This window comes from Rousettus aegyptiacus, unplaced genomic scaffold (genome assembly GCF_014176215.1).
Source record: "Rousettus aegyptiacus isolate mRouAeg1 unplaced genomic scaffold, mRouAeg1.p scaffold_m13_p_2, whole genome shotgun sequence".
In the NCBI taxonomy this organism is placed as follows: domain Eukaryota; kingdom Metazoa; phylum Chordata; class Mammalia; order Chiroptera; family Pteropodidae; genus Rousettus; species Rousettus aegyptiacus.
Genome location: NW_023416295.1, coordinates 18,173,213 through 18,196,156, shown reverse-complemented (window position 1 = coordinate 18,196,156; position 22,944 = coordinate 18,173,213). Strand labels below are relative to the sequence as shown.

At 33.4% G+C, this 22,944-nt stretch overlaps 1 protein-coding gene across 6 annotated transcripts in view; it reads left to right on the top strand.

Moving 5' to 3' along the window:
• SPAG16 (sperm associated antigen 16) overlaps positions 1-22,944 on the top strand; it is a 695,163-nt gene that overhangs the window by 24,299 nt on the left and 647,920 nt on the right. For 5 of the 6 annotated variants that reach the window (XM_016150046.2, XM_016150049.2, XM_016150048.2 and 2 more), the window contains 5 exons: positions 896-1,003; positions 5,693-5,810; positions 9,051-9,116; positions 11,240-11,309; positions 19,469-19,578. In XM_016150046.2, the coding sequence (XP_016005532.2) occupies positions 896-1,003; positions 5,693-5,810; positions 9,051-9,116; positions 11,240-11,309; positions 19,469-19,578 (472 nt within the window). The remainder of the gene's footprint in view (positions 1-895; positions 1,004-5,692; positions 5,811-9,050; positions 9,117-11,239; positions 11,310-19,468; positions 19,579-22,944) is intronic. The other variant, XM_016150047.2, reaches the window with a different exon arrangement.

The following is a 22,944-nucleotide window of genomic DNA, read 5'->3' as shown; positions in this document are numbered from 1 at the left end:
ATGTTAATTTGAATTTTGAAATACTGTGATACAGAGAAGCAGATTTATTCCATTCTCATCCTCTTGTGAGATGTCAGCCCTAACTCAGTCCATCCATTTTTCAGAACATGAGAGTCTCAGTGCAGTAGCACATTGTCATTTAAATAAGACTGTTAGATGACTACTTTTTCATTATAAATTATATTTTACATTTTTATATTGAAACTAACTTATGGGGGTAGGCGAAATAATTCCATTAATTTTTCGCATATGTGCAGCCTGGGCTTAGAATTAATACTCATGCTTTATGCCAGGGGTTTGTAGAAGTTACATCCAGTTGAAGAATGCTTCTGTATTACTATATTTAAGACCTTTCTTATCAAGTTACCAATTTTTCTAGTAATCGTATATGCAGGTGGTGTGTATTTCTCATATACATTACCATAATAAAGCCTTGGTTTTCCAGAAATTATATGCTTTCTTTTTTATAGTTATCAGAACTAAGTAACCCAATGAATTCTCTTTTAAATATATATTCTAGCAAGTTCGTAATTAAATTTTGTAAAGTCTTTTCCTATATTTGTAATAATTTTGAAGTATCCAGTTTTATATGTATTTCAATTTTGTAAACAAATTTTCTTTTGAAGTAGATGGATTATAAATTATTTTGGCAGCATATCTTTAGTTTTCCTTAAATGTGAATAAATGCTATTTTTGAAACTATAGGTTTTGGCCTGTTTAACCCCTATGCCCATATACATTATATGTTGATTGGGATCCTTCAATGAGCATTATAATGGAATCTTTGTTGTTAAATTACCTTTTCAATTGCTTAATACTGGATCTGAACTGATAACTAAATTTTTTTTTTTCAGAAAGGAATCAGCAGTGATTTTTAAAGTTTTTTTTTTTCCAGCAAAGCTAGAGAAGATCTGCTGAAAACTCAGAAAGAACGTGATTTTCATCGAATGCATCACAAGCGAATAGTCCAAGAAAAAAACAAATTAATCAATGACCTCAAAGGGTAAGCTGCTAATATTTGTTGGGATAGTTGTTAAAAAAACTATTTAATTAGTATTAAGTAATTTGGTTATGGCAGAAGGTTTTAGGCAAAGTTATGCATTCAATATTTATTGAGCACCTACTGTGTGTATACTGTATGTTTGAAGTACAAGGATGATTGTGTGTAGATTCTTGCTGTCATATCCTCTGTCTTCCAGGGCAGTTTTGGCATTTCCATTTTGCTGAGTGTTGGCTATTACTTTTCTGAAGTTTCTGAACTCACTCCGGGAGTGAGTTCACCTCATTCGCTGGAGTACTTGTAAAATCTGATGTGTTAAGAAAGTGGTTCGAGGTCAATGAATTATTGTTTATCCAGTCTTAGATTACAGCCCTTTTGATCAGGTACCTCACATCTGTGGGATTCATTCTTAAAGTGGTTTCGATGCATAGTTTTGATGCATAGTCTTTTACTTCCCTTGTCAGACTACTAGCTTGGCAGTCAGGTAAGAAGTAGGAGCAGTTCCAGGAGGGCATCTTTTACCTGCAAAGAGATCTTCGCAGCAACCTGTAGCACAGCTGAAGTGTTAGCTCTTTCTAGAGAAGGAGGGTCACCTCTGCAAGCCCCTAGGGCTGAAGAGAGGGGCTACAGAACCAACAGGTGCATCCTGGGAACCAGGGAAAAAGAGGTAATTTATATTGATAAAAGAGTTAGTTTATCAGGAAGATGCCATACGTGAATCTAATATAAGAGCTTCAAAATATATGGAGCAAAACCTTGTGAAGCAGAAAGGAAAAATAAATATTCCCACAGTTAAAATGAAAGATTTTAATACTCCTCTCTTAGCAATTAGTAGAAAAATAGGTAAAAAGTCTCTTAAATCTATAGAATAGGACAAATTAATTGAGCATAATTGACATTTATTGAGTTTTGTGTTGACCTTTTCAAGCACACATGGAATGTTCACCAAGGCAGGTTGTATGCTGAGCCATAAAACAAGTCTCTTTATAAATTTCAAAGAACTGATGTCATACAAAAAATATTCTCTGATTACAACCAAAGTAAAAATTAATGACACAAAGCTCTCTGGAAAATTCCCAAATAGCTGGAAATTAAGTAACACTTCTTTAAAAAAAATTAATTAGTTTCAAATATACAGTATGTTGGTTAGACATCTATATAGTTAGTAAAATAATCCACCCAACTGCTTTCTCCTTCCCCTGACCCTCCACCTAGCTAATGTATTAATGCTAATTGCATTCCCTATGCTATGCTCCCCATCCCCGTGACCATCCATCAGCTACTAATTTGTACTTCTTTAACCCTTCACCCCATTCTCCTAGTCCCCCAAACCTCCCTCCCCTTTGTCCATCACCAAATCGCTCACTATATTTGTGAGTCTGATTTTGATTAGTGTGTTTTTTTTATTCCTTAAATTCCGCATAGGAGTGAAATCATATTGTGTTTATCTTTGTCTGACTTAAATACCTTCTCTGTTCATCAAAGCAATATCTTTTCCCATTCCCTTCCTTTTCATATGTAGGGATCTTGTTTTCTTATCCTTTCAGCCACTCTATCTTTTGGTTGGAACACTTAATTCTTTTCCATGTAAGGTATTGATAGGAATGTAATTGTTACCATTCTTTATTCCTGTTTTTGATACATGTTTTTTCTTCTTAAAGAAGTCCCTCCAACATTTCCTGTAGTACTGGCTTGATGGCTATACATTCCTTTAGTTTATTTTTGTATGGAAAGCTCTTTATCTGTCCTTCAGCCCTAAATGATAACTTTGCTGGATAAGTTATTCTTGGTTGTATATCCTGAGTCCAAGCCCTTCTGTCCAGCTGCCAGTCTTATGGGTGTTTCCTTATATGTAATTATTTGTTTTTCTCTTTTTTTCTTTGTATTTAACCTTTGGCATTTTAATGATGCTGTGTCTTGGTGTGGGCCTCTTTGGATCCCTGATTTCTGGAGTCCTATGGGCTTCCTGGGGTTTTATGTCCATTTCCTTCACCAGGTTAGGGAAGTTTTCTATCATTATTTCTTCAAATAGCTGTTCGACAACTTGATTTTATTATGCCAATCAGACGAATATTTGGAGCCTTAAGAGTATCCCATATCCTCCTTAAATTATTTTTATAGTCTTAGCATCTTTTTTCTTGCCATTCTGATCGAGTGTCCTGATTGGCTTTCCCGTCCTCTAGATAGGGCATTTGATCCTCTTCTTTATTCACTTTGTTAATTCCATTTAATGTACTTCTCATCTCAGATAATGTGTTCTCCATTTCAGACTGATTCCTTCTTACAATCTCCATCTCCATTTTTATCTCTTTGTTGGAGTTCTCTACACTTCCCAGAAGTTCATTAGCATCTTTATAACCAGTGTTCTGAACTCTGCAACTGTTAGATTACTTGACTCCATTATATCTGGATCTCTGTTCTTTTCTGTCATGTGGTTTCTGCTTCTTTGTCTTCCCATTTTGGCTGCCTTTCCATGTCTGTTTCTATGTCTTAAGCAAAGCTCCTGTCTCCCTGTCATATTCCTGTAGATTTGTGAAGTAGGTGTCCAGTGGACACAGTCTTGAGAGGGGTTCAGCTGCAGGCCAAATGTAGCCCAAGCCTTTACCTCTCTGGGGCCACCTGTTAAGATTCAGCAAGCAATCTGCAGATGCTGTGTTGCCTCAAAGGCCACACCAGGAACCAAGGCCAGCTGCCTCCACCAGTGTGAGTCTCAGCAAGGAGCACCTGATTCTCTGAGGAAACACGTGGTTGTGACTTGGGTAGGGCCCGAGTTGGAGGAGGTGGGGTTTCAGGGAATCCTCTGGGCACAGTGACCTCTGTTATCCAGTTTGATGATGTCACAGCTATGGCCACGCTGTGTCCATGCACTGGGAGAGGGGAGGGCTCAACAGGGAACAATAGATACCAAGGCACTTCTGTACTGAGTGAATCTCACCTTGGCCCTCATTCTGATAATGTTTCCCTGTAAGTCCTTGGTGTCCCCTGTGCACAGCTGAATCGGCACTGGTGCTCAGAATGAGCAGGTTCGACACCGCGAAAATCCACTCATGGACACAGCTGCTGTAGCCTCTGTCTTACTCAGCCACTGGGGACTGAGCAGCCCCACGTCCTTGCCCTGTCCTATCTTCTGCCATTGCAGGGTGCTTTCTTGGATTTCTCTCTAGTTGTATGGCTTGTTCATCTAGATCCCAGGCGATTTTTCTTTGCTGCTGCTTCTTGTTTCCATCTGTTCATCCTTGGTCGCCAGAGGGATGAACAGAGCCTCTATCATCTACGCCATTTTTTCTCTCTCCAATAACACAATTCTGAATAACCCATGAGTCGAAGAAGAAAATGAGAAAATATTTTGAACTGACTGATTGAAAATGCAACATTTTGAGATTTGTGTTTTGCTTAAAATGAAATTGACAGCTTTAAATGCTTATATTAGAAAAGAAGAAAATTTTAAACTGGTGATCTAATCTTGTGCCTTAGAAGCCCAAAAAAGAATGAATTAAATACAAAAAAAAAGGAAAATAAATTAAATAGTGAAAAATAATGTCTATAACCAATAAACTAGCAAAGGGACAAATGTAAGAAAAAAACAATAAACTTGTATATAGGTTATTTGAAAATATAATAAAATGGACAGAATTTAAAGTAAAATTGGCAAACCATAGATAGACTAATCATCACCATATGTTGGCAGGTTGTAAGTATAAATTATAACCCAGCAACTCCTTTAGGTGTTTTTCTAAGAGAAATGAAGATACATAACCAAAAGATATTTTATGTGACTGGTATAAGAATGTTGAAAACAACTTTATTCGTAATGGCTCCAGGCTGAAAACAACTCAGTTCTTCATCAGCACAATACTGCATAAACACATTTTAGAATATACATACAAGGGAATGCTACTCATAATAAAACGGGATGAATTTCTGGTCTATGCAACAGCCCTGGAAGAACCTGAAAAATATTATGCTAAGTGATAGGAGCTACTTTCAAAAGAGAAACTACTCTATTTATGAAGTTCTAGAATCTCCTGAGATGTTTGAAATGCTCTGTATTTTGATAACACTTTGGACTCCTTGGGCATGCATATTCATGAAAACTCTAAATGGTAACATTTAAAATTTGTATATTTTTACTCCATGTAGGTTAGACTTCAGTAAAAAAGTAAGGAGAATATTTTGAAAGCATTTTCAAATAAAACAGATTTTAAAAGGTGTTTAGATCATAACTTGAACAAATTATTTCTATGAGATATCAAAATATTTTATAGGTAATTTTCTTAATATGAGGTTAATCAAACTTGTTTTCAAGACCATTCTTTAGTTTATTTTGATGTGCATGACACTATTTCTGTTTAATCATCTGTTGTCTGTAGTCCTTGTCTTTTTGAAAATTATTTCTGAATTGATTAAAGAAACTGCGATTTTTTTTTTTTTCTGTCAACAAATAGCAGGAATCTTTTGAGTGCATTTTGAATATAGAGAAATGTGACTTTCCAACTCCTACCTGGGTTGCAGGGAAGTTGTATGCCATATAATACTTTCACTTCTTGGCCCTGTCGTGTTGACCTTTAATACGGTTATTCATTTTTTAATTCCAATGCAAAAAACAAAAAAGAAAAAAAAAAGGTTCAAATGTTAAATGGAAATCACTGATTTAACTGAATTACCCTTTAAAATGCCCTTTATTTTTCACAGGTTGAAGCTACATTATGCATCTTATGAACCAACAATAAGGGTGTTACATGAGAAGCACCACGCTTTACTGAAGCAGAAGATGCTGACCTCCTTACAAAGAGACAAAGCAGTCGAGCAGGTGAAGAGATTTAAAGCTACCTCAAAATTATTTTTAATAATTTGTTTTTTTATGTAGAAATACTGGTTGTTTTCTAAGATAAATTAAAAAAGGTTCTCACCAATTTTCATGTTGTAAAAAAGATTCCTTTGGAAATAGTTAGAAAAACCTATAAAGATTGTTCTTAAATATTATTAAATTAAAAAAATTATAGGAAATTATTGAAGTATAGTTAGAGGAGAAACAATCGGACATTGCAGTCAGACAGATGGATTTAAATGCCAGCTTCGACAGCTGTAATCATGGACCCTACTTAAACATGTTGAACTCAGATATCTCATACATAAAGTGTAGCCACAATAATCTGCCTTTTACTATTGCTGTGTGACAATGAATAAAATCTTCCCACAGTTTACTCCCAAATGAATAGTTGGCATAGTTAGTTATTGACTCAGCTTTCACTCATTTTTTTGCTACCGATACCCTATTCCATTCTTTCCATTGGCCTAGGTTAGGGCAATATTGAGGAAACTCTCACACAGAATTTGAGACAGATAAAGTAGACATGTTCATGGGCCACATTAAAAATATATGACAGATAATTAGAAAATATAAAACTGCAGCCATGCTTAATATTCTTTTATTTTCTAGAGAGTCTTGTTTTTAGCCAAACTTTCAGAGTCTGCCAAAACTTACACAATGGTTCTATTCTTCCTTGAATTGTCTTATTAAGATTCTTTGTGCTTGAATTTTAATTTTGTATCCTTGAATGTCTGCAGTGTATTACTAATTATATTTCATAAAATGAGTTTGATAATAGTCTATATTCTTATGGCATTATATGTCAAGTCTTCAGAATTTCATTTCCTTTCTAGTTTTCACCTAAGTCGTCCCCAAACCTCCCAACAAGGGGTACAACTCTACATCTTGGTATACTGTGAGCTAGGTTCAGGTTGTTCTGACTTCTTATCTGCTACTGGGCCAGTTTAGACTTTCGTTACCCATCTTATTCTCCTTATCACCTTATAATTGATATTTAGCTAAAATAAAAGCACGTTTAAAAAATTAAAATTGCTCTTTCTATGAGGACGTATTGAATTTTACACACTACTTTCAGATGTGCTAAGAACTGTATCTTCATTATCTTGGAATTATTTTGTCCTTGAAACCTTACTCCTGCTGAAGGCAAAAGCAAACATAAGCTGCTGTGAAAGACTAGTCAGATCTTTCTGGTTTAAAACAGTCTCTTTGAGTTAACACAGGGTGTTTGAATGTCACATTAATTTTTAGCTTAAACATCACTATCAGTGTTAATTTTCTGCCTTCAAATGGCATCCTCTTCTCCTGATTCTTTCCTAGGTAGTTCCTAGAACAAGGGCTCTTATGTATCCATAAGGCCTGCAATCTACATGATGTCCTTTTGCCCTTTACTTTCTAGTGTAGTGTGACTGGTTTGGTCATATTCCTGGTATTGAGGTACATGATTCTGGATGTTCTTTTGAGATCAATTTCCCAACACCGTACCCTGAAAAGCTATGAGCAAGTATAGGTTCTACTTAGAGTATTCCTGAACTATATGGCTTTATGTGTCTTTCGCTTCCAACTAGCTTCACTTAGATTTTTAGTTTGACAGGTGAACCAGGTCACTCAAATCTGACCCTCTTGCTTTTTCTTCCTCTTAGGCACAGAATGCTTTATGCTTCTTTGTTCTGTTAGATGGAATATCTTTCTATTCTCATCTATGTTATTGGTACCTCTACACCCCCATTTGTCCTAGAATTCCTAATTTATACCTGTTGTCACAGGGTATTTATTAATAGCTTTCATTTCATCCTAAAAATATTCAATTTGGAAAATACTAATGTGGAAATTCTAAAGAGTTCATTTCTTGTTATCTAAAAACACTTAGGATTTATAAGTAGCTTTCCTCTCTCTGTCAAATCTGCTATTCAAGACAGTAGATTGACAATGATTTGAGAAAGTCAGGTTTGAGTAGGAGATGTCATCTGCCACCATAGGTTTTACTATGGGCAATGCTAATACTGGACATTTGATGCTCTTTTAGCTCCGTTTTAATTTTATCAGTGCAAACCAGATGTAGCAGCTGCCATTCTCAAGATGAATTGTGTGTCGAACACCATTCCTCACATCACGAGATTTTGTTTAAGATCTAAAATGGGTGCACATGAATGATGGAGCCTATGCAGTATTGTTAGTATCCTCGTTACAAGAAATGATGGTAATATCTGATATCTATAATGAAAGATGGGACTCATGAGTCACTAAACCTAAGTTTCTGAGTGACCAAAATGACTATCAGTTATCCCTTACATCAGTCTAACCCTAGGATCAATTAGCATATTCTTTAAGACAGAGAATATAATCTCAGTACTATCAGCTCTGTCTTTGGAAAACAAACTAAGGTTACCATTTTATGAGCTGAACATTTCTGGGAAACCATACAAAGAATGATTTATTACCAACACAGCCCTTTTTTTTTTTTATTCTTTTTTTTCTGTTGGCGCATTCTATCAGGTATACCATGGATAGACAGCCATGGGTTAGCCTTTTAACATGAATTGAGTAATGTTTCATGAAGCTATAGAAGGAATTTATTGTGAAGATATATTGAAATATAAGTGAAAAGATAATAACATATATGAAATGTTCCTCTATGATCTAGTGTGAACTATATCACTTAATGCTTATTTCTTCATTATGTCTTACAGTGTTGTGCTGATGTAGTTATACTCTGAGAATTCATTTCTAACCAGACTTTTAGGATGTGAGCTTAGAGTAGTAAGAAGTATCTTTCTATCTGATTCCTAATCATCACTTCCTTAGAAACCTTATTTTAATGAACATCAAGCTCATTATATTTCTCTTTAAAGATTATAGACCTCTCAAATACCTTGCATGAAACAGGGCTAGAATTTAGAATTTTCAAATGTCAATCAGTTTGTATATAGAAGAGTGAAAGTATGATGTGAGATAACAAAAATCTAATAAATGTTTCCAAATTCTTTTGATTGATAATAAAATTGCAACTTTTATATTCATTTAAATCTCATAGAAAAATCTGTAATTTATTTTAATTTCTACAAATGCCCCAAATTCTGAATTAGAGCTTCATCTTTGAAAAATGATAAAACATAATTATTTGTAGTATGTATATGTATACTAAATTATATTTTATCTTTTTCGGATCATGGGACTACAACTCAGGAGATATTCTGAAAAATATATGTATATATTTTCTAGGTCTGTTGGCTGAGAGGGTCTAGAAGTGATTGTACTCCAATAACAGCGGGTATATCCCGTGCTCAGGTATCTATTTCTAATACTATTCTTCAATAAAAGGAGGGAGGGAGACAGACAGACAGAGAGATAGAGGAGGGAGGAGAGAGTGTGAGAGAGAGAACCCAACAACAAAAAAAATGAGTATGTCAGAGAACGAAGGAATAGTTGTGGCCACCTACAGAAGTAGATGGACCAGCAACCAAATGTAGTTGAATGTTGAGCCTGATGATGCCATACATACACCAAGAGGGTATGAAAACATTTATTATTTCCATATTTGACTTCTCTAGGGAGAATAGCACATGCCTACCATGTAGGTTTGAAACGGCTGGTAAAGCGAGGGAAGTATGACTGGCTTGGGGTTTTTATTGTGGTTAGGATTGGAGGCCAGGGCGAGAGTTCCCATGTGCAAGGAGGGACTTGTATTGTTTGACTTTTCCATTGGCGCCAAAGGAGGGAGCATCCAGGCCTCATTAGCTTGCCCAGATATAGGGCACAAAGGGAAGTGGGTGGGATAAGGCTTAAAAGCTGTTTATCAGCAGTTTAACATCAAAAAATGGAGTCAGATTAATTACAGGAATCATCCTGAAAGAGCTCCCAATGGTCTAATTTGGAACATTTTGAGCAAGAAAATAATGTAGTATTGGATTATAACTCAAAGTATGAAATAAATGTCTATGAGTTCATAATCATGTAGATAAATGGAGGAGGAAAGAATAAAAGGGAGAAGAAAAATATCTTTTCCAAAGAAGAATCTCAAATGGCATAACTTTCTCTCAAGGAGATAGAGCTTATTGTTTAATCCTGCCTGTACTTAATGACTCCAAAAAGTACAGTGGAAACAGGGAAAAAATAACTCTACAGTGGAGAAATCTGGTAAATACAACTTAAGGAAGATGATCAAAGTTGATAATTATCAGCATTTAATCATTTTGATTAAATGTACCCTCAATGTTATGTGCTAATAGTGACACTTCTTCTCTGTGGCCTACCTTTCCCAAATCTATAACTCCAGTCTAGTCACGAGAAAATATAAGACAAGCCCAAATTTCTGGACATTCTGCAACATATTACTCACCAGTACTTCTCAGTGCACAATGACTTAATGTAAGGTCATGTCCTGGATGGGATCTTGGAACAGAAAAAAGATATAAGGAAAATATTAAAGAATTAGAATAAAATAGGGACTTTGTTAATAATATTGTATCAATATCTGTATATATTTTTTGACAGATATGCTGTGGTAATGTCTGATTTTAACAGAGAATAAGGTGCAGGGTGTAAAGGAATGCTCTGTACTATATTTACAAATTTTATGTAAATTTTACACTATTCTAAATAAGAGCATTTAAAAATTTTATAATTCATTTTGCATCCCAGAATAGATATACATTTTTTACTCTTTTTTTACTCAGATATTTCATGAGCACTAATCTATAGGTTATAATTTATTATTTATTGTTTTCTAATAATAAGAAATGTTAGTACTCAGTGAAAGTAGAAAAATGTATATATCTGTATATAATTAAACAGATGGTATTTTGCATTGGAATAATCATCTACAATGAGAGATGAGATATCTTTTTTAGGTTGAAATTTTAGTTTATTGTTTAAGAAATATAGGTAAATAGTATGCCATTGAACTAACAAATGGTCTTAATCATAAGGCATGTTTAATAAAACAAGGAATGTCTGTGGGTGGGAAATGAGCTAAGAGTTTTAGGAAAAACAGCAGTTTCTTCATATTTTACTTCCCAACTAATACCTCATCTTTTATGGACGTAAAGATGAATTAAGTTGTTGTGAAACAATATCAATAGAAAAGAAACCTCTCTCGAAGCGGAGATACGAATAATTATCATTCGAAGCGTGCAATGAGTATTGAGTCCAGAAACTATGCTGTAAAATAAATGTTTCAGATGCTTACCCATAATGAATGCTTAATAATTGGTTTGTGTAATTGAATTTACACTTAAATGCATGTTTTTCTTTTGTTGCCATTCATGTTTAAAATTTTTAGATACATAAGAATTAATCTAATACAGATGAATATTTTTATATTTTGTAATCAATATTTAAACATTACATTTTTAAGCCCTTTTTGAGTCATTTAACATATAACCCCATAACTTTTGGACTTTATTTTTTAGATTTCTAGACATTCAGCAACTTCAAGGCATATGGAACCACAGCAAAGTTACCATTCTCCTGAAATTAGAGGTAAAAGTAGAATGTGATAAAACTCTAATATCGGTTGGTGATTTCTCAACCTTATAAGAGCTCAAAATTGTAGAGATATTTAAAAGTGAATGAATAGTGTTATAACTATTTCATAAGTTAAAATGGTAATGAAAAGACTAAGAAGAAATATAGATATGATGCTGTATAGATTAATTTTAGAGAAAAATATGAGTAAACCATAATAGGAGGATTTCTGCTTCTGGCTATGACGCAAGTACCTGGTAGCAGACTAGCCTTCTCCCCATAAATAACTCTAAAACTGACTATATATATGAGGCAACTACTTTTAGACACTGGAAAACAGCACAAGTTACAGAAAGAAAGTGACAGAAGGAGAATTTATAAGTCGAGCTCCATCATCACCATGGCTTTGTGCCTGGGGAATTTGCCAATTTTCCATGGAGATGGAGACCAAGAGGAGCATGGCATTCTGGCATGAACTGAAAGGGCAAGTTGTTGAAGCAGCTGGAATCTATAGGAAAAGGCACCAGGTAAGAGGATGCTACAGTGAACAGTGGCCCAGTTTGTGAGGCAGTTTACTGTGAGTCAGTCCTTAATTGATAGCTGGCCTACACATGCAAGACTGAGACTTGTCACAAAGGGAGGGAGAGTAGATTCTACAGGACTAGAGGAGACCAGGGAACGTAGAGACCAAGCAGTGATGGGAGACGTTGGAGCTCTGGCCACACCTAGATGGAGAGACCTCTTTATCACCTTGGTAACACCATGTTAACATTCATAATCCTGTATTCATCAAATAAAACCAAAAACAAAGCTTACGGAGAATTCCTAGAGGAAAGAGAGTTTAGATTTTGTCCAATTAGAGAACTTTGGGAAATATTTATGGCTTTCTATGGATCCACCCTAACAAAGCATATAATTAAACCTCAACATTCGAATTGATCATCAAAAAATTAAACTATCTGCCAGAACAAAAATCTATACCTTTCAGAGGAAGACAGTTGTTCAGAGTCTTTATAATCTGTCATCTATATAATTAAAATTTTCTAAAAACATTATAGAAACAGGAAAAATGATCTACAATAAGACAATCACTAGAAGACTACACTGATAAGGTCCAGACTATTTTCAGTATGATTAAGGACTTAGAAGAAAATATAACAATGATAAGCGAAGAGACAAGAAATCTTGGCACATAAATGGAAACAAAAAAAAAATAAATAAAGGAAATAGAAATTCTAATACTAAACACAAAACTAATTAAAATGAAAATTTTATATTTCACAACAGATTGGAGATGACAGAAATATCAGCAAATTTTAAGAGATCAATAAAAATAATCTATTCTAAAGAATAAATAGAAAAAAAAAAAGAAGGAAAATTTGCTGACTTAACATACATGTAATTAGTGTCCCCAAGGAAAAAAGAATGAGAATGGAGCATAAAAATATTTAAACAAAAGATAACCTAAAATTTTCAGAAATTGATGTAAAACGTCAACTTACACACCCTGAAAAAGGCAACTAACTGTAAACATGAAGAAAGTCATATTTATATTCAAACTGTTGAAAATTTAAGAGAAAATTTTGAAAGTGCCAAGAGAAAAACCATACAGGGGAACAATAATACAAATAAAAGCTAGTTTCATGTCAGAAATAATGGAAGCTGGAAACAATGAAATGTTATTTTTAAAATGTGGGAAAATTTTAATCAGAATTTTACGTACAGTAAAAATATCCTTCAAAAATTAGGGTGAAATGCAGACATTTTAATGTAAATGAAAGCTGAGAGCTTTTGTTGCAAGCCATTTTGAAGTACAAGAAATACTAAAGGATTTTCTTTGGGCTGAAAGAAGTATGCCAGAAGGAAACTCAAATCTACAGAATTGAATATAGAGATTTGGAAATGTTGAATTCCAGTTAATTTAAAGATTGGGTTTTTCTCTTCCTAATTTCCTTAAAAGAAAGTGACTGATAAAAATTAGGTAATGTTTATAAGGCATGTAAAAGCTAAGAAAATAATTATAGGGTGGTACAGATGTTCTGTACCTTGATTTTGGTGGTGGTTATATGCCTATTTAGCTTTGTCAAAACTTCCCCAACTCTGTACTTAAAATGTGTGGATTTTATTGTATGTAAATAATACTTCAATAAAGTTAATTTAAAAAAGAATGATGGGAAACTCTAAAATATAGAAAGACTGAAAAATGGTGAATTTCCTTAATAAGCATAATATCTTATTTGCAGATGACTATTCATTATGTTCTCTAATTAAGGTTTAAAAGAAATATGTAGCATTCTTATGTTTGAAAATTTTTTCTTAGCCTTGATTCAGTACTTCCTTTTTTAACATTTTATGTTAAAGAACTATCAGTTATACTCAGTGATGCCTTTAAAGAGATTATGCACAGGGGATGTTCAATGCGGTCCTATCTATAGTGACAAAACAATGCAAGCAATCTTTTTTGTGTGTGTTATGAAATGTTATTTTATTTATTTTTATTACGGTTAACAAAATCCAGTAAGTTTTAAGTGTACAATTCAACAGTAAGGCATACACACACACACACACACACACACACACACACACACACATATTGCATTGTGTCTTCACTGCCCACAGTTAGATTTCTTTCTGTCACTACGTATTTGACTCCTTTTACCCCACCTACCTCCCTGCTCCCCCTACCCCCCACCCTCTGGTATCCATTAGTCTGTTGTCCTTATCTATGAGTCTCTATTTGTTTGTCCTGTTTGTTGCTTTTAGGTTTATATCCCACATAAAAGTGGTACGTGGTTTTCAGTTTTTTCTGTCTGGCTTATTTTGCTTACCATGATTATCTCGAGGTCCATCCATGTTGTTGCAAATAGCAGTATTTCATCTCTTCTTATGGCTGAGTAATATTCCATTGTATATATGTACCACAGCTTCTTTATCCAATCATCTGTCATAGAGCAATTGTGTTGCTTCCATGTCCTGGCCACCGTGAATAATGCTGCTATGAATATCAATGTGCAAATATTTTTTGGATGTATGTTTTCAAGTCTTTGGGGTAAATACCCAGTAGAAGGATTGTATGTATCATATGGTTGATCAATTCTTAGTTTTTTGAAGAACCTCCATATTGTTTACCATAGTGGCTGTACCAATTTTCAGTTCCACCAGGAAGCAATCTTTTTCTTTAACCACAAGTGAATGTTTAAATATAGTTGATCATACAATACTAGAAAGTCTTTAAAAATCATACATAAGAAAATGCTCATGTTATAATGTTAATATATTGTTAATAAATAAAAACAATTATGTAGTATAAGAATATAATCAGATATAAATATAAAAGGATGGTATGAAACTATCATAATCTTAGAAACTCTAGCTCCCCAAATGACAAAAGATTGTGAAAAAGAATATAGAAAAGGCTTAAAGGTTGAGGAACTTTATGGATTGGGTTGATGCTTTCATTAGTTACCCTCTAATGCTACATTCTACACTAATAATTTACAATTTTATGTGTTTATCCTTGACATCTCTATTAAAATAAACTGATGGTTTATAGATTACTCCTTTATGAAATAATTTCCTAGTATGTAATACAATTAAAAAATGAACACATACATTTTTTTTTAGACTGACATTTATAAATTACTTTGAAGATGAAGTTTGTAATTATATTTTGATCTGTGGTATTTCGAAGTGGCTTTTGTTCAAAATGAATACATTACCATCCAACATGAAGAAATAAGTTCTTTTAGCTGATTAATCCTAGTTACCTGAATAAAACTAATTTCTTAAATTCTGTACTAAGTTTTATGTTCCTCGTAGACGTGCGCTCTAGATTTAGATATGGAATGTGCAGTGTCTTTTCCTAAGCTTCTGGTGTCAGTTTTGGCTGTGTGATCTCAGCATCTGTCATCACTCTGATTGTCTGATCAACTTGGAGCCTTACTTAGCCAGGACTGTAACTTAAAAAGAAGTCGACTTTATTAGTTAAGTAGCTGTTTTTCATAAAGTCTGTTGTCCATCACAATAATTTTCATATATTTAATGTCCTCCCTCTTTACTTACTTCTTTTAGTTTAATTTAAACATTTTTTTTTAACTGTCTCTTTTTCTGTCATTCATATATTCATCCAGTCATTTATTCTGGGCAGAGATGGGTTTGGCAGTAGAGATTTTTCAGATTAAAATCTTATTTATTGTATAATTAAGGAACAATGAATTAATTGTCATTTACTCTGAACTTTGGGGAAAAGACTAATTAATATTTAATTCATTCTTAGGGAACGAGACAAAAGTAGGACTCAATAGAAGTAATCAAAGAATTTTAAACATCACATTTTTCAAATAATTAAAGTGGCATGCTAATTTTAAAATTACTAAATGTATTTAAAATGTTAACCATAGTTGCTGCCACCCAGAGACTATTATTAATGCTTTAGAACTGAACTTTCTCAACTGAAAATGTTTTTAAATTCTACATTTATTCTTGTATGGTGTGTAGAATAATAGACAATTGAATATAGTAGTGTCTATTTCCAAAGCAGGTTATAAAGATACATACAATTATATTTTAATATAGCTTATAATTTATAATAGGAAATTATGAATTCAAGATGAACAGCTAGAAATTGGAAATGTTTGATGAGGTGAAAAACTGAAAGCTCACTTTAGAGCTTCACAGAAGAAATAGATACCATATGTAGTAGAATAAATTATTTTTAAGGTTTTTAGTTTAATTTATGCTTTTTAAGTTGGGCATTTTGTCGCTGTTCAAAATTGCATTACTAGATGCTAGTTTTGTATGACCGTATGGAATATATGATCTAGTTTATTTTATTCTTCATTTTATATTTTTTTCTGGTATTAGAATTTCACACTTTATTCTCAATTCTCAAAATAACCCATGTACGAGTGTCGATATTGTCTTTACTTTTAAAATATTACTTCTTATCTAAGTCAAATATATCAGAGTAGGAAAAGTTAGAATTCTACAAGGTGTACTATGAGAACAAGAGTCTCTTCTTCCTACATATGTATCCAATTTTTGCACTCCCCAGGAGCAGCTATTTTAATTTTTTTTTAGATATTTCTTTTAGTATTTAACTATATATTTGTTCCTTCCCCCTGCCCCCCCCCCAAAAAAAAAGTTTACACAACTAATTTTCGATTTTCAGTCTTGGATGTTGTATCTTGACTTTCTACTATGGAAGGTGAATATTCAGATCTTTCAAACTACTCTCCTTTTGACTGTGCACATAACTGCTAGGTTAATATTCTATGTTTGCATTATTATGTCCATGTAAATATGGACAGCTAAGCCATGAGTATTATCTTCCTGGTATAATTTGCTCTTCTCCCGAAGTTGATAATTGCCTCTTATTTATTTATTCATAGACTTTCAACTAATCTTATTTTAACCTCACCTATACCCTGATTTTAGGACTATCTGGCACCTCTAATTCCAGTCTTTCTGCAGTTCTGTAGTGTGAAGCAACTTGCTTCTTGCCTTTCCCTACTTCTAAGGTTTTACTTTTCTTAATTCTGCTAAATCAATTACTACCAATCCATTTGATTTTTTTTTTACTGTTTTATTGTTATTTTTATTTATTTTTTATGGTTAATAAAATCTGATAAGTTTCAGCTATACATTTTAACAGTAAGGCATATATATATTAACATCGTGTGTTCAGCTCCCATAGTTAGATTTCTTTCAGTCACCACATATTTGACCCCTTTTACCCGTCTTCCTCCCTCCTCCCCCCTACCCTGTGGTATATGGTCTAGTTTAGAAAGAGATCCTGTCATTTTAAAAATAACATCTTCCCCTTTGCCTCTGTTAACTTTTTCTGAATTCCTGTTAGATATGTGCTTTATCTCATTTTAGCTTACATGTGTCCTAATCTCTTAGATATTTTCTATTTGTATCTCTGGTCTACATATTGGATAATTTCTTCAAAACCTCTTTTCCTCCCACAAAATAATTCTCTTTTCAGCTGTTTGCAAGGAAGTTTGGGACTGGCACAATGTAGGTACTTAAGGATGTATTTGTTAATTGAACATATTCATACATTTCTGACATTTAACAGGGGCCTGAACATGTTTAGTTAACATTGGTTGAATGTGCACATGCATGAAGGAATGGTTGAATGAGTGAAATTTAGCACTGGAGGTACAATTAATACAGTTTTTGTAAGCGAAAATGTGTTTTTGTTTGTTTGTTTATTTGATATTTGCTTTATTTCTCTATTGTACCTTCCTTAAGATGTTGATTGTGCCCAAGTAACATTGGAAAACTGCATAGCGACCGTTAGAACTATAGACCTTGTCATTACTGATATGCATGAGATGATAAGCATGAGGATGCTGTGATAGAGCAAGGACTTTGCTAGTATATTGCTAAACATTAAGAAGTGTTATATGAATTTGAGATTTATATGCACTTAACCACGAATGTAATGCAGACTTTAATGTTAGAGCCTCTCATTTGTTCTATAAATCTTTGTGTAAGTAACTGACGTTTGTCTAATGGAGAGCATAAATCAGGTTTAGTTGTTCTTGCTACATTGAGAAATAATTAAGAAGTGTTATTTCTCTGCTAATTCCACATTCATTCATCAATGTTTAGTCTCTTGTTTTGGTTCCAAATATTTTTTTTCCTAAAATATTATTAAAGTGTGAATTATTATAATTTCATTTTGCTTATGGTACAACTATATATCATAAATCAAATATTTTTTGGTTTTCAACTTTCGTTTTTTATCCATACCATTTTTTTCTTGCTTTTTATTTTACTACTTTTATGAATTGATGTAGTAATGTTTTGCATAATACCTGAGATATGCTCGTATTCCTAAAACTATCTGCTGGAATCCTTGTAGACATTACTGTACAGATTCCCCTCATATATAAAAGGGGACAAAAGGTAATGACCTTCACAGGATTATTGACAGGATTTTATAAAATAGTAAGCATAAGTTGTTTATACTGGTGTCTTATAGTGTAAAAGATCAATGAGACATAAATACTAATTATTATTATTTTAAATTATTATCATCATTAGTTTGTCACCCTTGGTCGTTGAAGAGGAAATACAATAAGAAGTTTGAAGTGAAACATTTTCCTTTATCTAACTGAGGTCTGATTGTTGCTTTCCCCCCACAGTTTGATTTCCCAGATACAGTGGGGCTCTAACTTACAGCATCATTGAGGGAAGACAGGCAGTCTGAATACCCAGGTGTTTGAAATCTTTTAAGTATTTCCATGGGAACTAAATTACGCAACATTCTGTTTTTATGTTATTGTCGGGGTTATGTTGAGGATTTTCTCTTTTGTCCAGAATAGGTAATAGAAAAAATTAATTGGATCAATAACGAAACTAAATACCTGCCATGTGTCTCCTCACCTTTATAACCTCAGGATTCTTTGAGAGCCTTGACATTGAAACCAACCCAATATTTTTGTGTTCATCATCTTTTCTCTATTGCAGATATAGATTTACTCTTTAGAATGTCACGTTATTTAGCTTATGAGTTAATGATTATAACTTTATTAGTTATTTGAAATCAGCTTGCTGTTTAGAAATACAAGGGAAATTATATATCTTTAAACATGTTTATGTATATGGAAAAATGGGAAAAAGATTTTTTCTATCTCTTTTAGTTTTCCCTCAGATGACTGCATTAGGACTGCTCTTTATATCCAGGGGAGTTTGGAGACCAATGTTACAACTATATTGGAATACTACTCTGTGTTTTTTGTTTATCTCAACATCGAGAAACTGAGAGAATAATATTTTATTAATATAATATTCTTTTAAAAATATCTTGCTTATTATCCACTTCCAGTTGGGAAATTTTGTCATTGCTTACCATTCTATCCTCTTCAACTTTGTTTATAAACACTAAACCCTATGATAACAGGAATTTGGATATGGTGTAAGTGGAGATTGGCTCCTGTGCTTTCTAACTGGCTCGTCATGCCATTTCACTAACCTAGCAGTAATGCTGTCCTGTATTTTTGGAAAATGAATTTGAAACTTCACTTACAATGTTTTGGTATGATGCTACTGTTATTAGTTTAAAAATAAAGGTATCATGACTTTGGCTTTCATATTTTGGTTATTATATTTCTTATAGAGAAGCAGTATAAATATTAAAAATAAATGTTATTATCTTGTAGTTGTTCCAAGTTGTGAAAAGGAAAACACACCGGAAGGTCCTCCTCAGAAAGGTCTTCATGAAGCCAAGGAACAAAACAAATCTAAAACAAAGATAAAAAATAATACAAAGGTATGGTATTTATTTTTGTTTCTGTTAATTCATAATTAACTCTCAGATCTTCAGATCCATGGACTCATAGAGTATCATTATTTTACTGGAAAAGGAATTTAGAAGTTATATATTCTGAGCCCCTTGGTTTATAGATGGCAGATGGATGCCCTTAAATGTTATGTAACTAATTGAGGGACACAAACTATTTAGTGGCAGAAACAGCTCAATGAATCATTCTGCCACATACTTCAACTTAATCGTGGCCATGTCTGCTCACCTGCTCACATTTCTGCCAAAAATTACCTCTGTCTAAAAGAAGTAACTCCTAGTTTAGCCCTTATTTCCTATCTCCTACTGTAACTTCACACTTTTCTTAGTCTTCTTCAAAAGTAGAATGGAAAGAATTATGTCCCATTTAAGAATCTCCTTATATCTGAGTCCCTTTGCAATCAGACTGATAGTTAAAATCTTTGGTAATGATTAAAGAAAAAATATTAAAAATGTCTGGTGAGACGAAGAGTTCAAAAATGAGGAAAAGTACATAAAACCTGCGAGGGGTTTTAGCTTCTTGTTATGAAAATTGCATAAAAGTCTAGTTGAGGTAATGAATTTTTTCATGAAGTAGTTGTTTGAGTTCCAAAATATCTGGCATTTATTTAAAAATGAACACATTTACAATTATAATAGCTTTTAGTAGTAGTAATTCTATAAGAACAAGATTTTTATGAATTCAAATATTAAAAATCATTTATTTAGCAAATATTAATAACATAATTTCTTCTCAAAGACATGCACTGGCGTTTACTATTGTATATAATATTTGAATAAAATACATACTAAACAGTTAGGTTATATACTAAGGCTTTGATAATCACTTATTTTGTGATATTCGGATTAGTATTTTACTGTTCCTCTATTATCACTGTTAATTTATGGATTTGTGGTATTTATGGTAGATCCCCTTTTCTAGTCAGCCTGTCTCCAGCTTCTCTTCATGCCGACAACCTCCTATCAGGACAGATCTTCCCTTTTGCCACCGTAAAGCTTTTCCACTCCTCCAGCTGCCTTTAATTTGAGTCTTGGCCAAATTCAGGCAGTGGCGGTGGATGACCGTTGCTGTCAGTAAATAGTGCTTGTTCTAATTTGAATAATCATTGCTTATATCCAGAGAGGTTATTAGCTCATTGAGCAAATAAAGCACTCAGAACAATAAAAAAAAAAAAAATAAGAGTTAAGGATTTGGAGTATGATGATAGGGATTGTCATTAGGACTGTTTTCATCTTCCAATGGCATAGGTAGTAAGTCATACTTAGAAATGGTTTGTTCATTCATTCACTAAGTGCTTATGACTTGTAAGACTTTACATTAGTAATGCAATGTTGGCTTTTTATGTGACAAAAAGCTACTAAAATATAGGAAAAATACCTTATTAATTATTCATAGTATGTTCTTTTTTGGTTTTACATTAAAATGTTAAATATAGTACCTGCATCATAGAAAAATGTAGGCCTTACAAAAAAGCTAAAGTAAAGGATAAAGTGAATTCTTTCTCCCTTCATTCAGCAACTAACCATTTTTACTATTTCTTCTTTTAATTTTTTTTCTTTTCCTGCAAGTTCATATCCTTTGACCAACATCTCCTCAATTCCTCAAACCTCCTGCCCCTGGTAACCCTCATTTTCCCATCTGTTTCTATAAGTTTGTTTTTTTAGATTCCACATGTAAATGGTATCATACAGTATCTGTCTTTCTCTGTCTGACTTGACTTCATTTAGCATAATACCCTAAAGGCTCATCTATATTGTCACAAACAGTAGGATATTTTTTCTCATACTTGAATAATATTCCATTCCATTGTGTGTGTGTGTGTGTGTGTGTGTGTATGTATGTGTGTGTGAGTGCATGCACGTGCGCGCCATATCTTGTTCATGCATTAATCTGTCGACAGACACTTAGGTCGTTTTCATATCTTGGATATTATGAATAATGCTTCGGTGGACAGGTGTGCAACTACCTCTTTGAGGTCCAGTTTTCATTACTTTTAGAAATATATCTAAAAGTGGAATTGTTGGATTGATCATATAGTAGCCCTATTTTTAAGTTTCTGAGAGACCTCCATGCTGTTTTCATAGTGTCTGCACAAATTTACATTCCTCCCAACAGTGGACAAAGGTTCTCTTTTCTCCCCATTCTCGCCAATACTTGTTATCTCTTGTCTTGGTGTCAGGTGATATCTCATTGTAGCTCTGATTTGCATTCCCCTGGTGCTTATCCATGTTTAATTTTTTTTCACATACCTATTGGTCATTTTCAGTCTTTTTTGGACAAATGTCTACTCAGTTCCTCTTTCCATATTATAGATTTTTTTTGTTATTATATGAGTTTTTAAATATATATTTAGATATTTACCATTTATTAGATATGTGGATTGCAAATATTTTCTATTATTTTATAGGTTGCTTTTCATTTTCTTGATTTTTTTTGTTGTGCAGAAGAATTTTAGTTTGATATAGTCCCAGTTGTATTTTTCTTTCGTTGCTTGTGCTTTTGGTGTCATATAAAAAACTCATTGATAATACCAATATCATGCAGCTTTTTCTCTTATGTTTTTTTTTTTCTAAGAGTTTTGTAGTTTTAGGTCTTTTGTTTAAGTTTTAATCCATTTTGACTTCATTTTTGTGGCTCGTATAAGATAGGAGTCCAATTTTATTTTCTTTTGTGTGGTAATCCAGTTTTCTCAAAACCGTTTATTGAACCATTGAGTATTCTTGGCTCTTTTGTGACTTTATGTGCAGGAGTTTATTTCTGGGCTCCCTGTTCTGTTCCATTTGTCAATGTGTCAATTTTATGTTGATGCCATACCATTTTGATTTAGCTTTGTAGTATAGTTTTAAATGAGGAATGTGATGCCCCTAGCCTTGTTCTTCTTTCTTAGGATTGCTTTAGCTATTTGTGTTCTTTTGTGGTTCTATATAAATTTTAGATTTTTTTTCCTTCTCTGTAAAAAATGCCATTGGAATTTTGATAGGGATTGCACTGAATCTATCTATATATGGTGTTATATAAGGGTTCACAGGGCCAAGAGACTGTAGAAAAAAGCCCCAACCTCCATTAAGAGTAATAAACATTAAGAGTTTATTAAGGGAACTTACATATGGGACCCATCCCTGGCAGCAGCGAGAAGGCATGGATATCATCTGTGCTGCATGGCATGTACAAAGGGGTAAAATAAATGTCTTACGTGTTTGTAACCAGGTTAGGGCAACAGTCTATTCTAGGAAACAGCAAAAACCATGCTGTGGAAAATAAGGAAATCATGGATTGGACAATCTTTGAGGGGATTTTCAGAAAGTAGTCTCTATTTTGGCCAGGATATAAGTGCT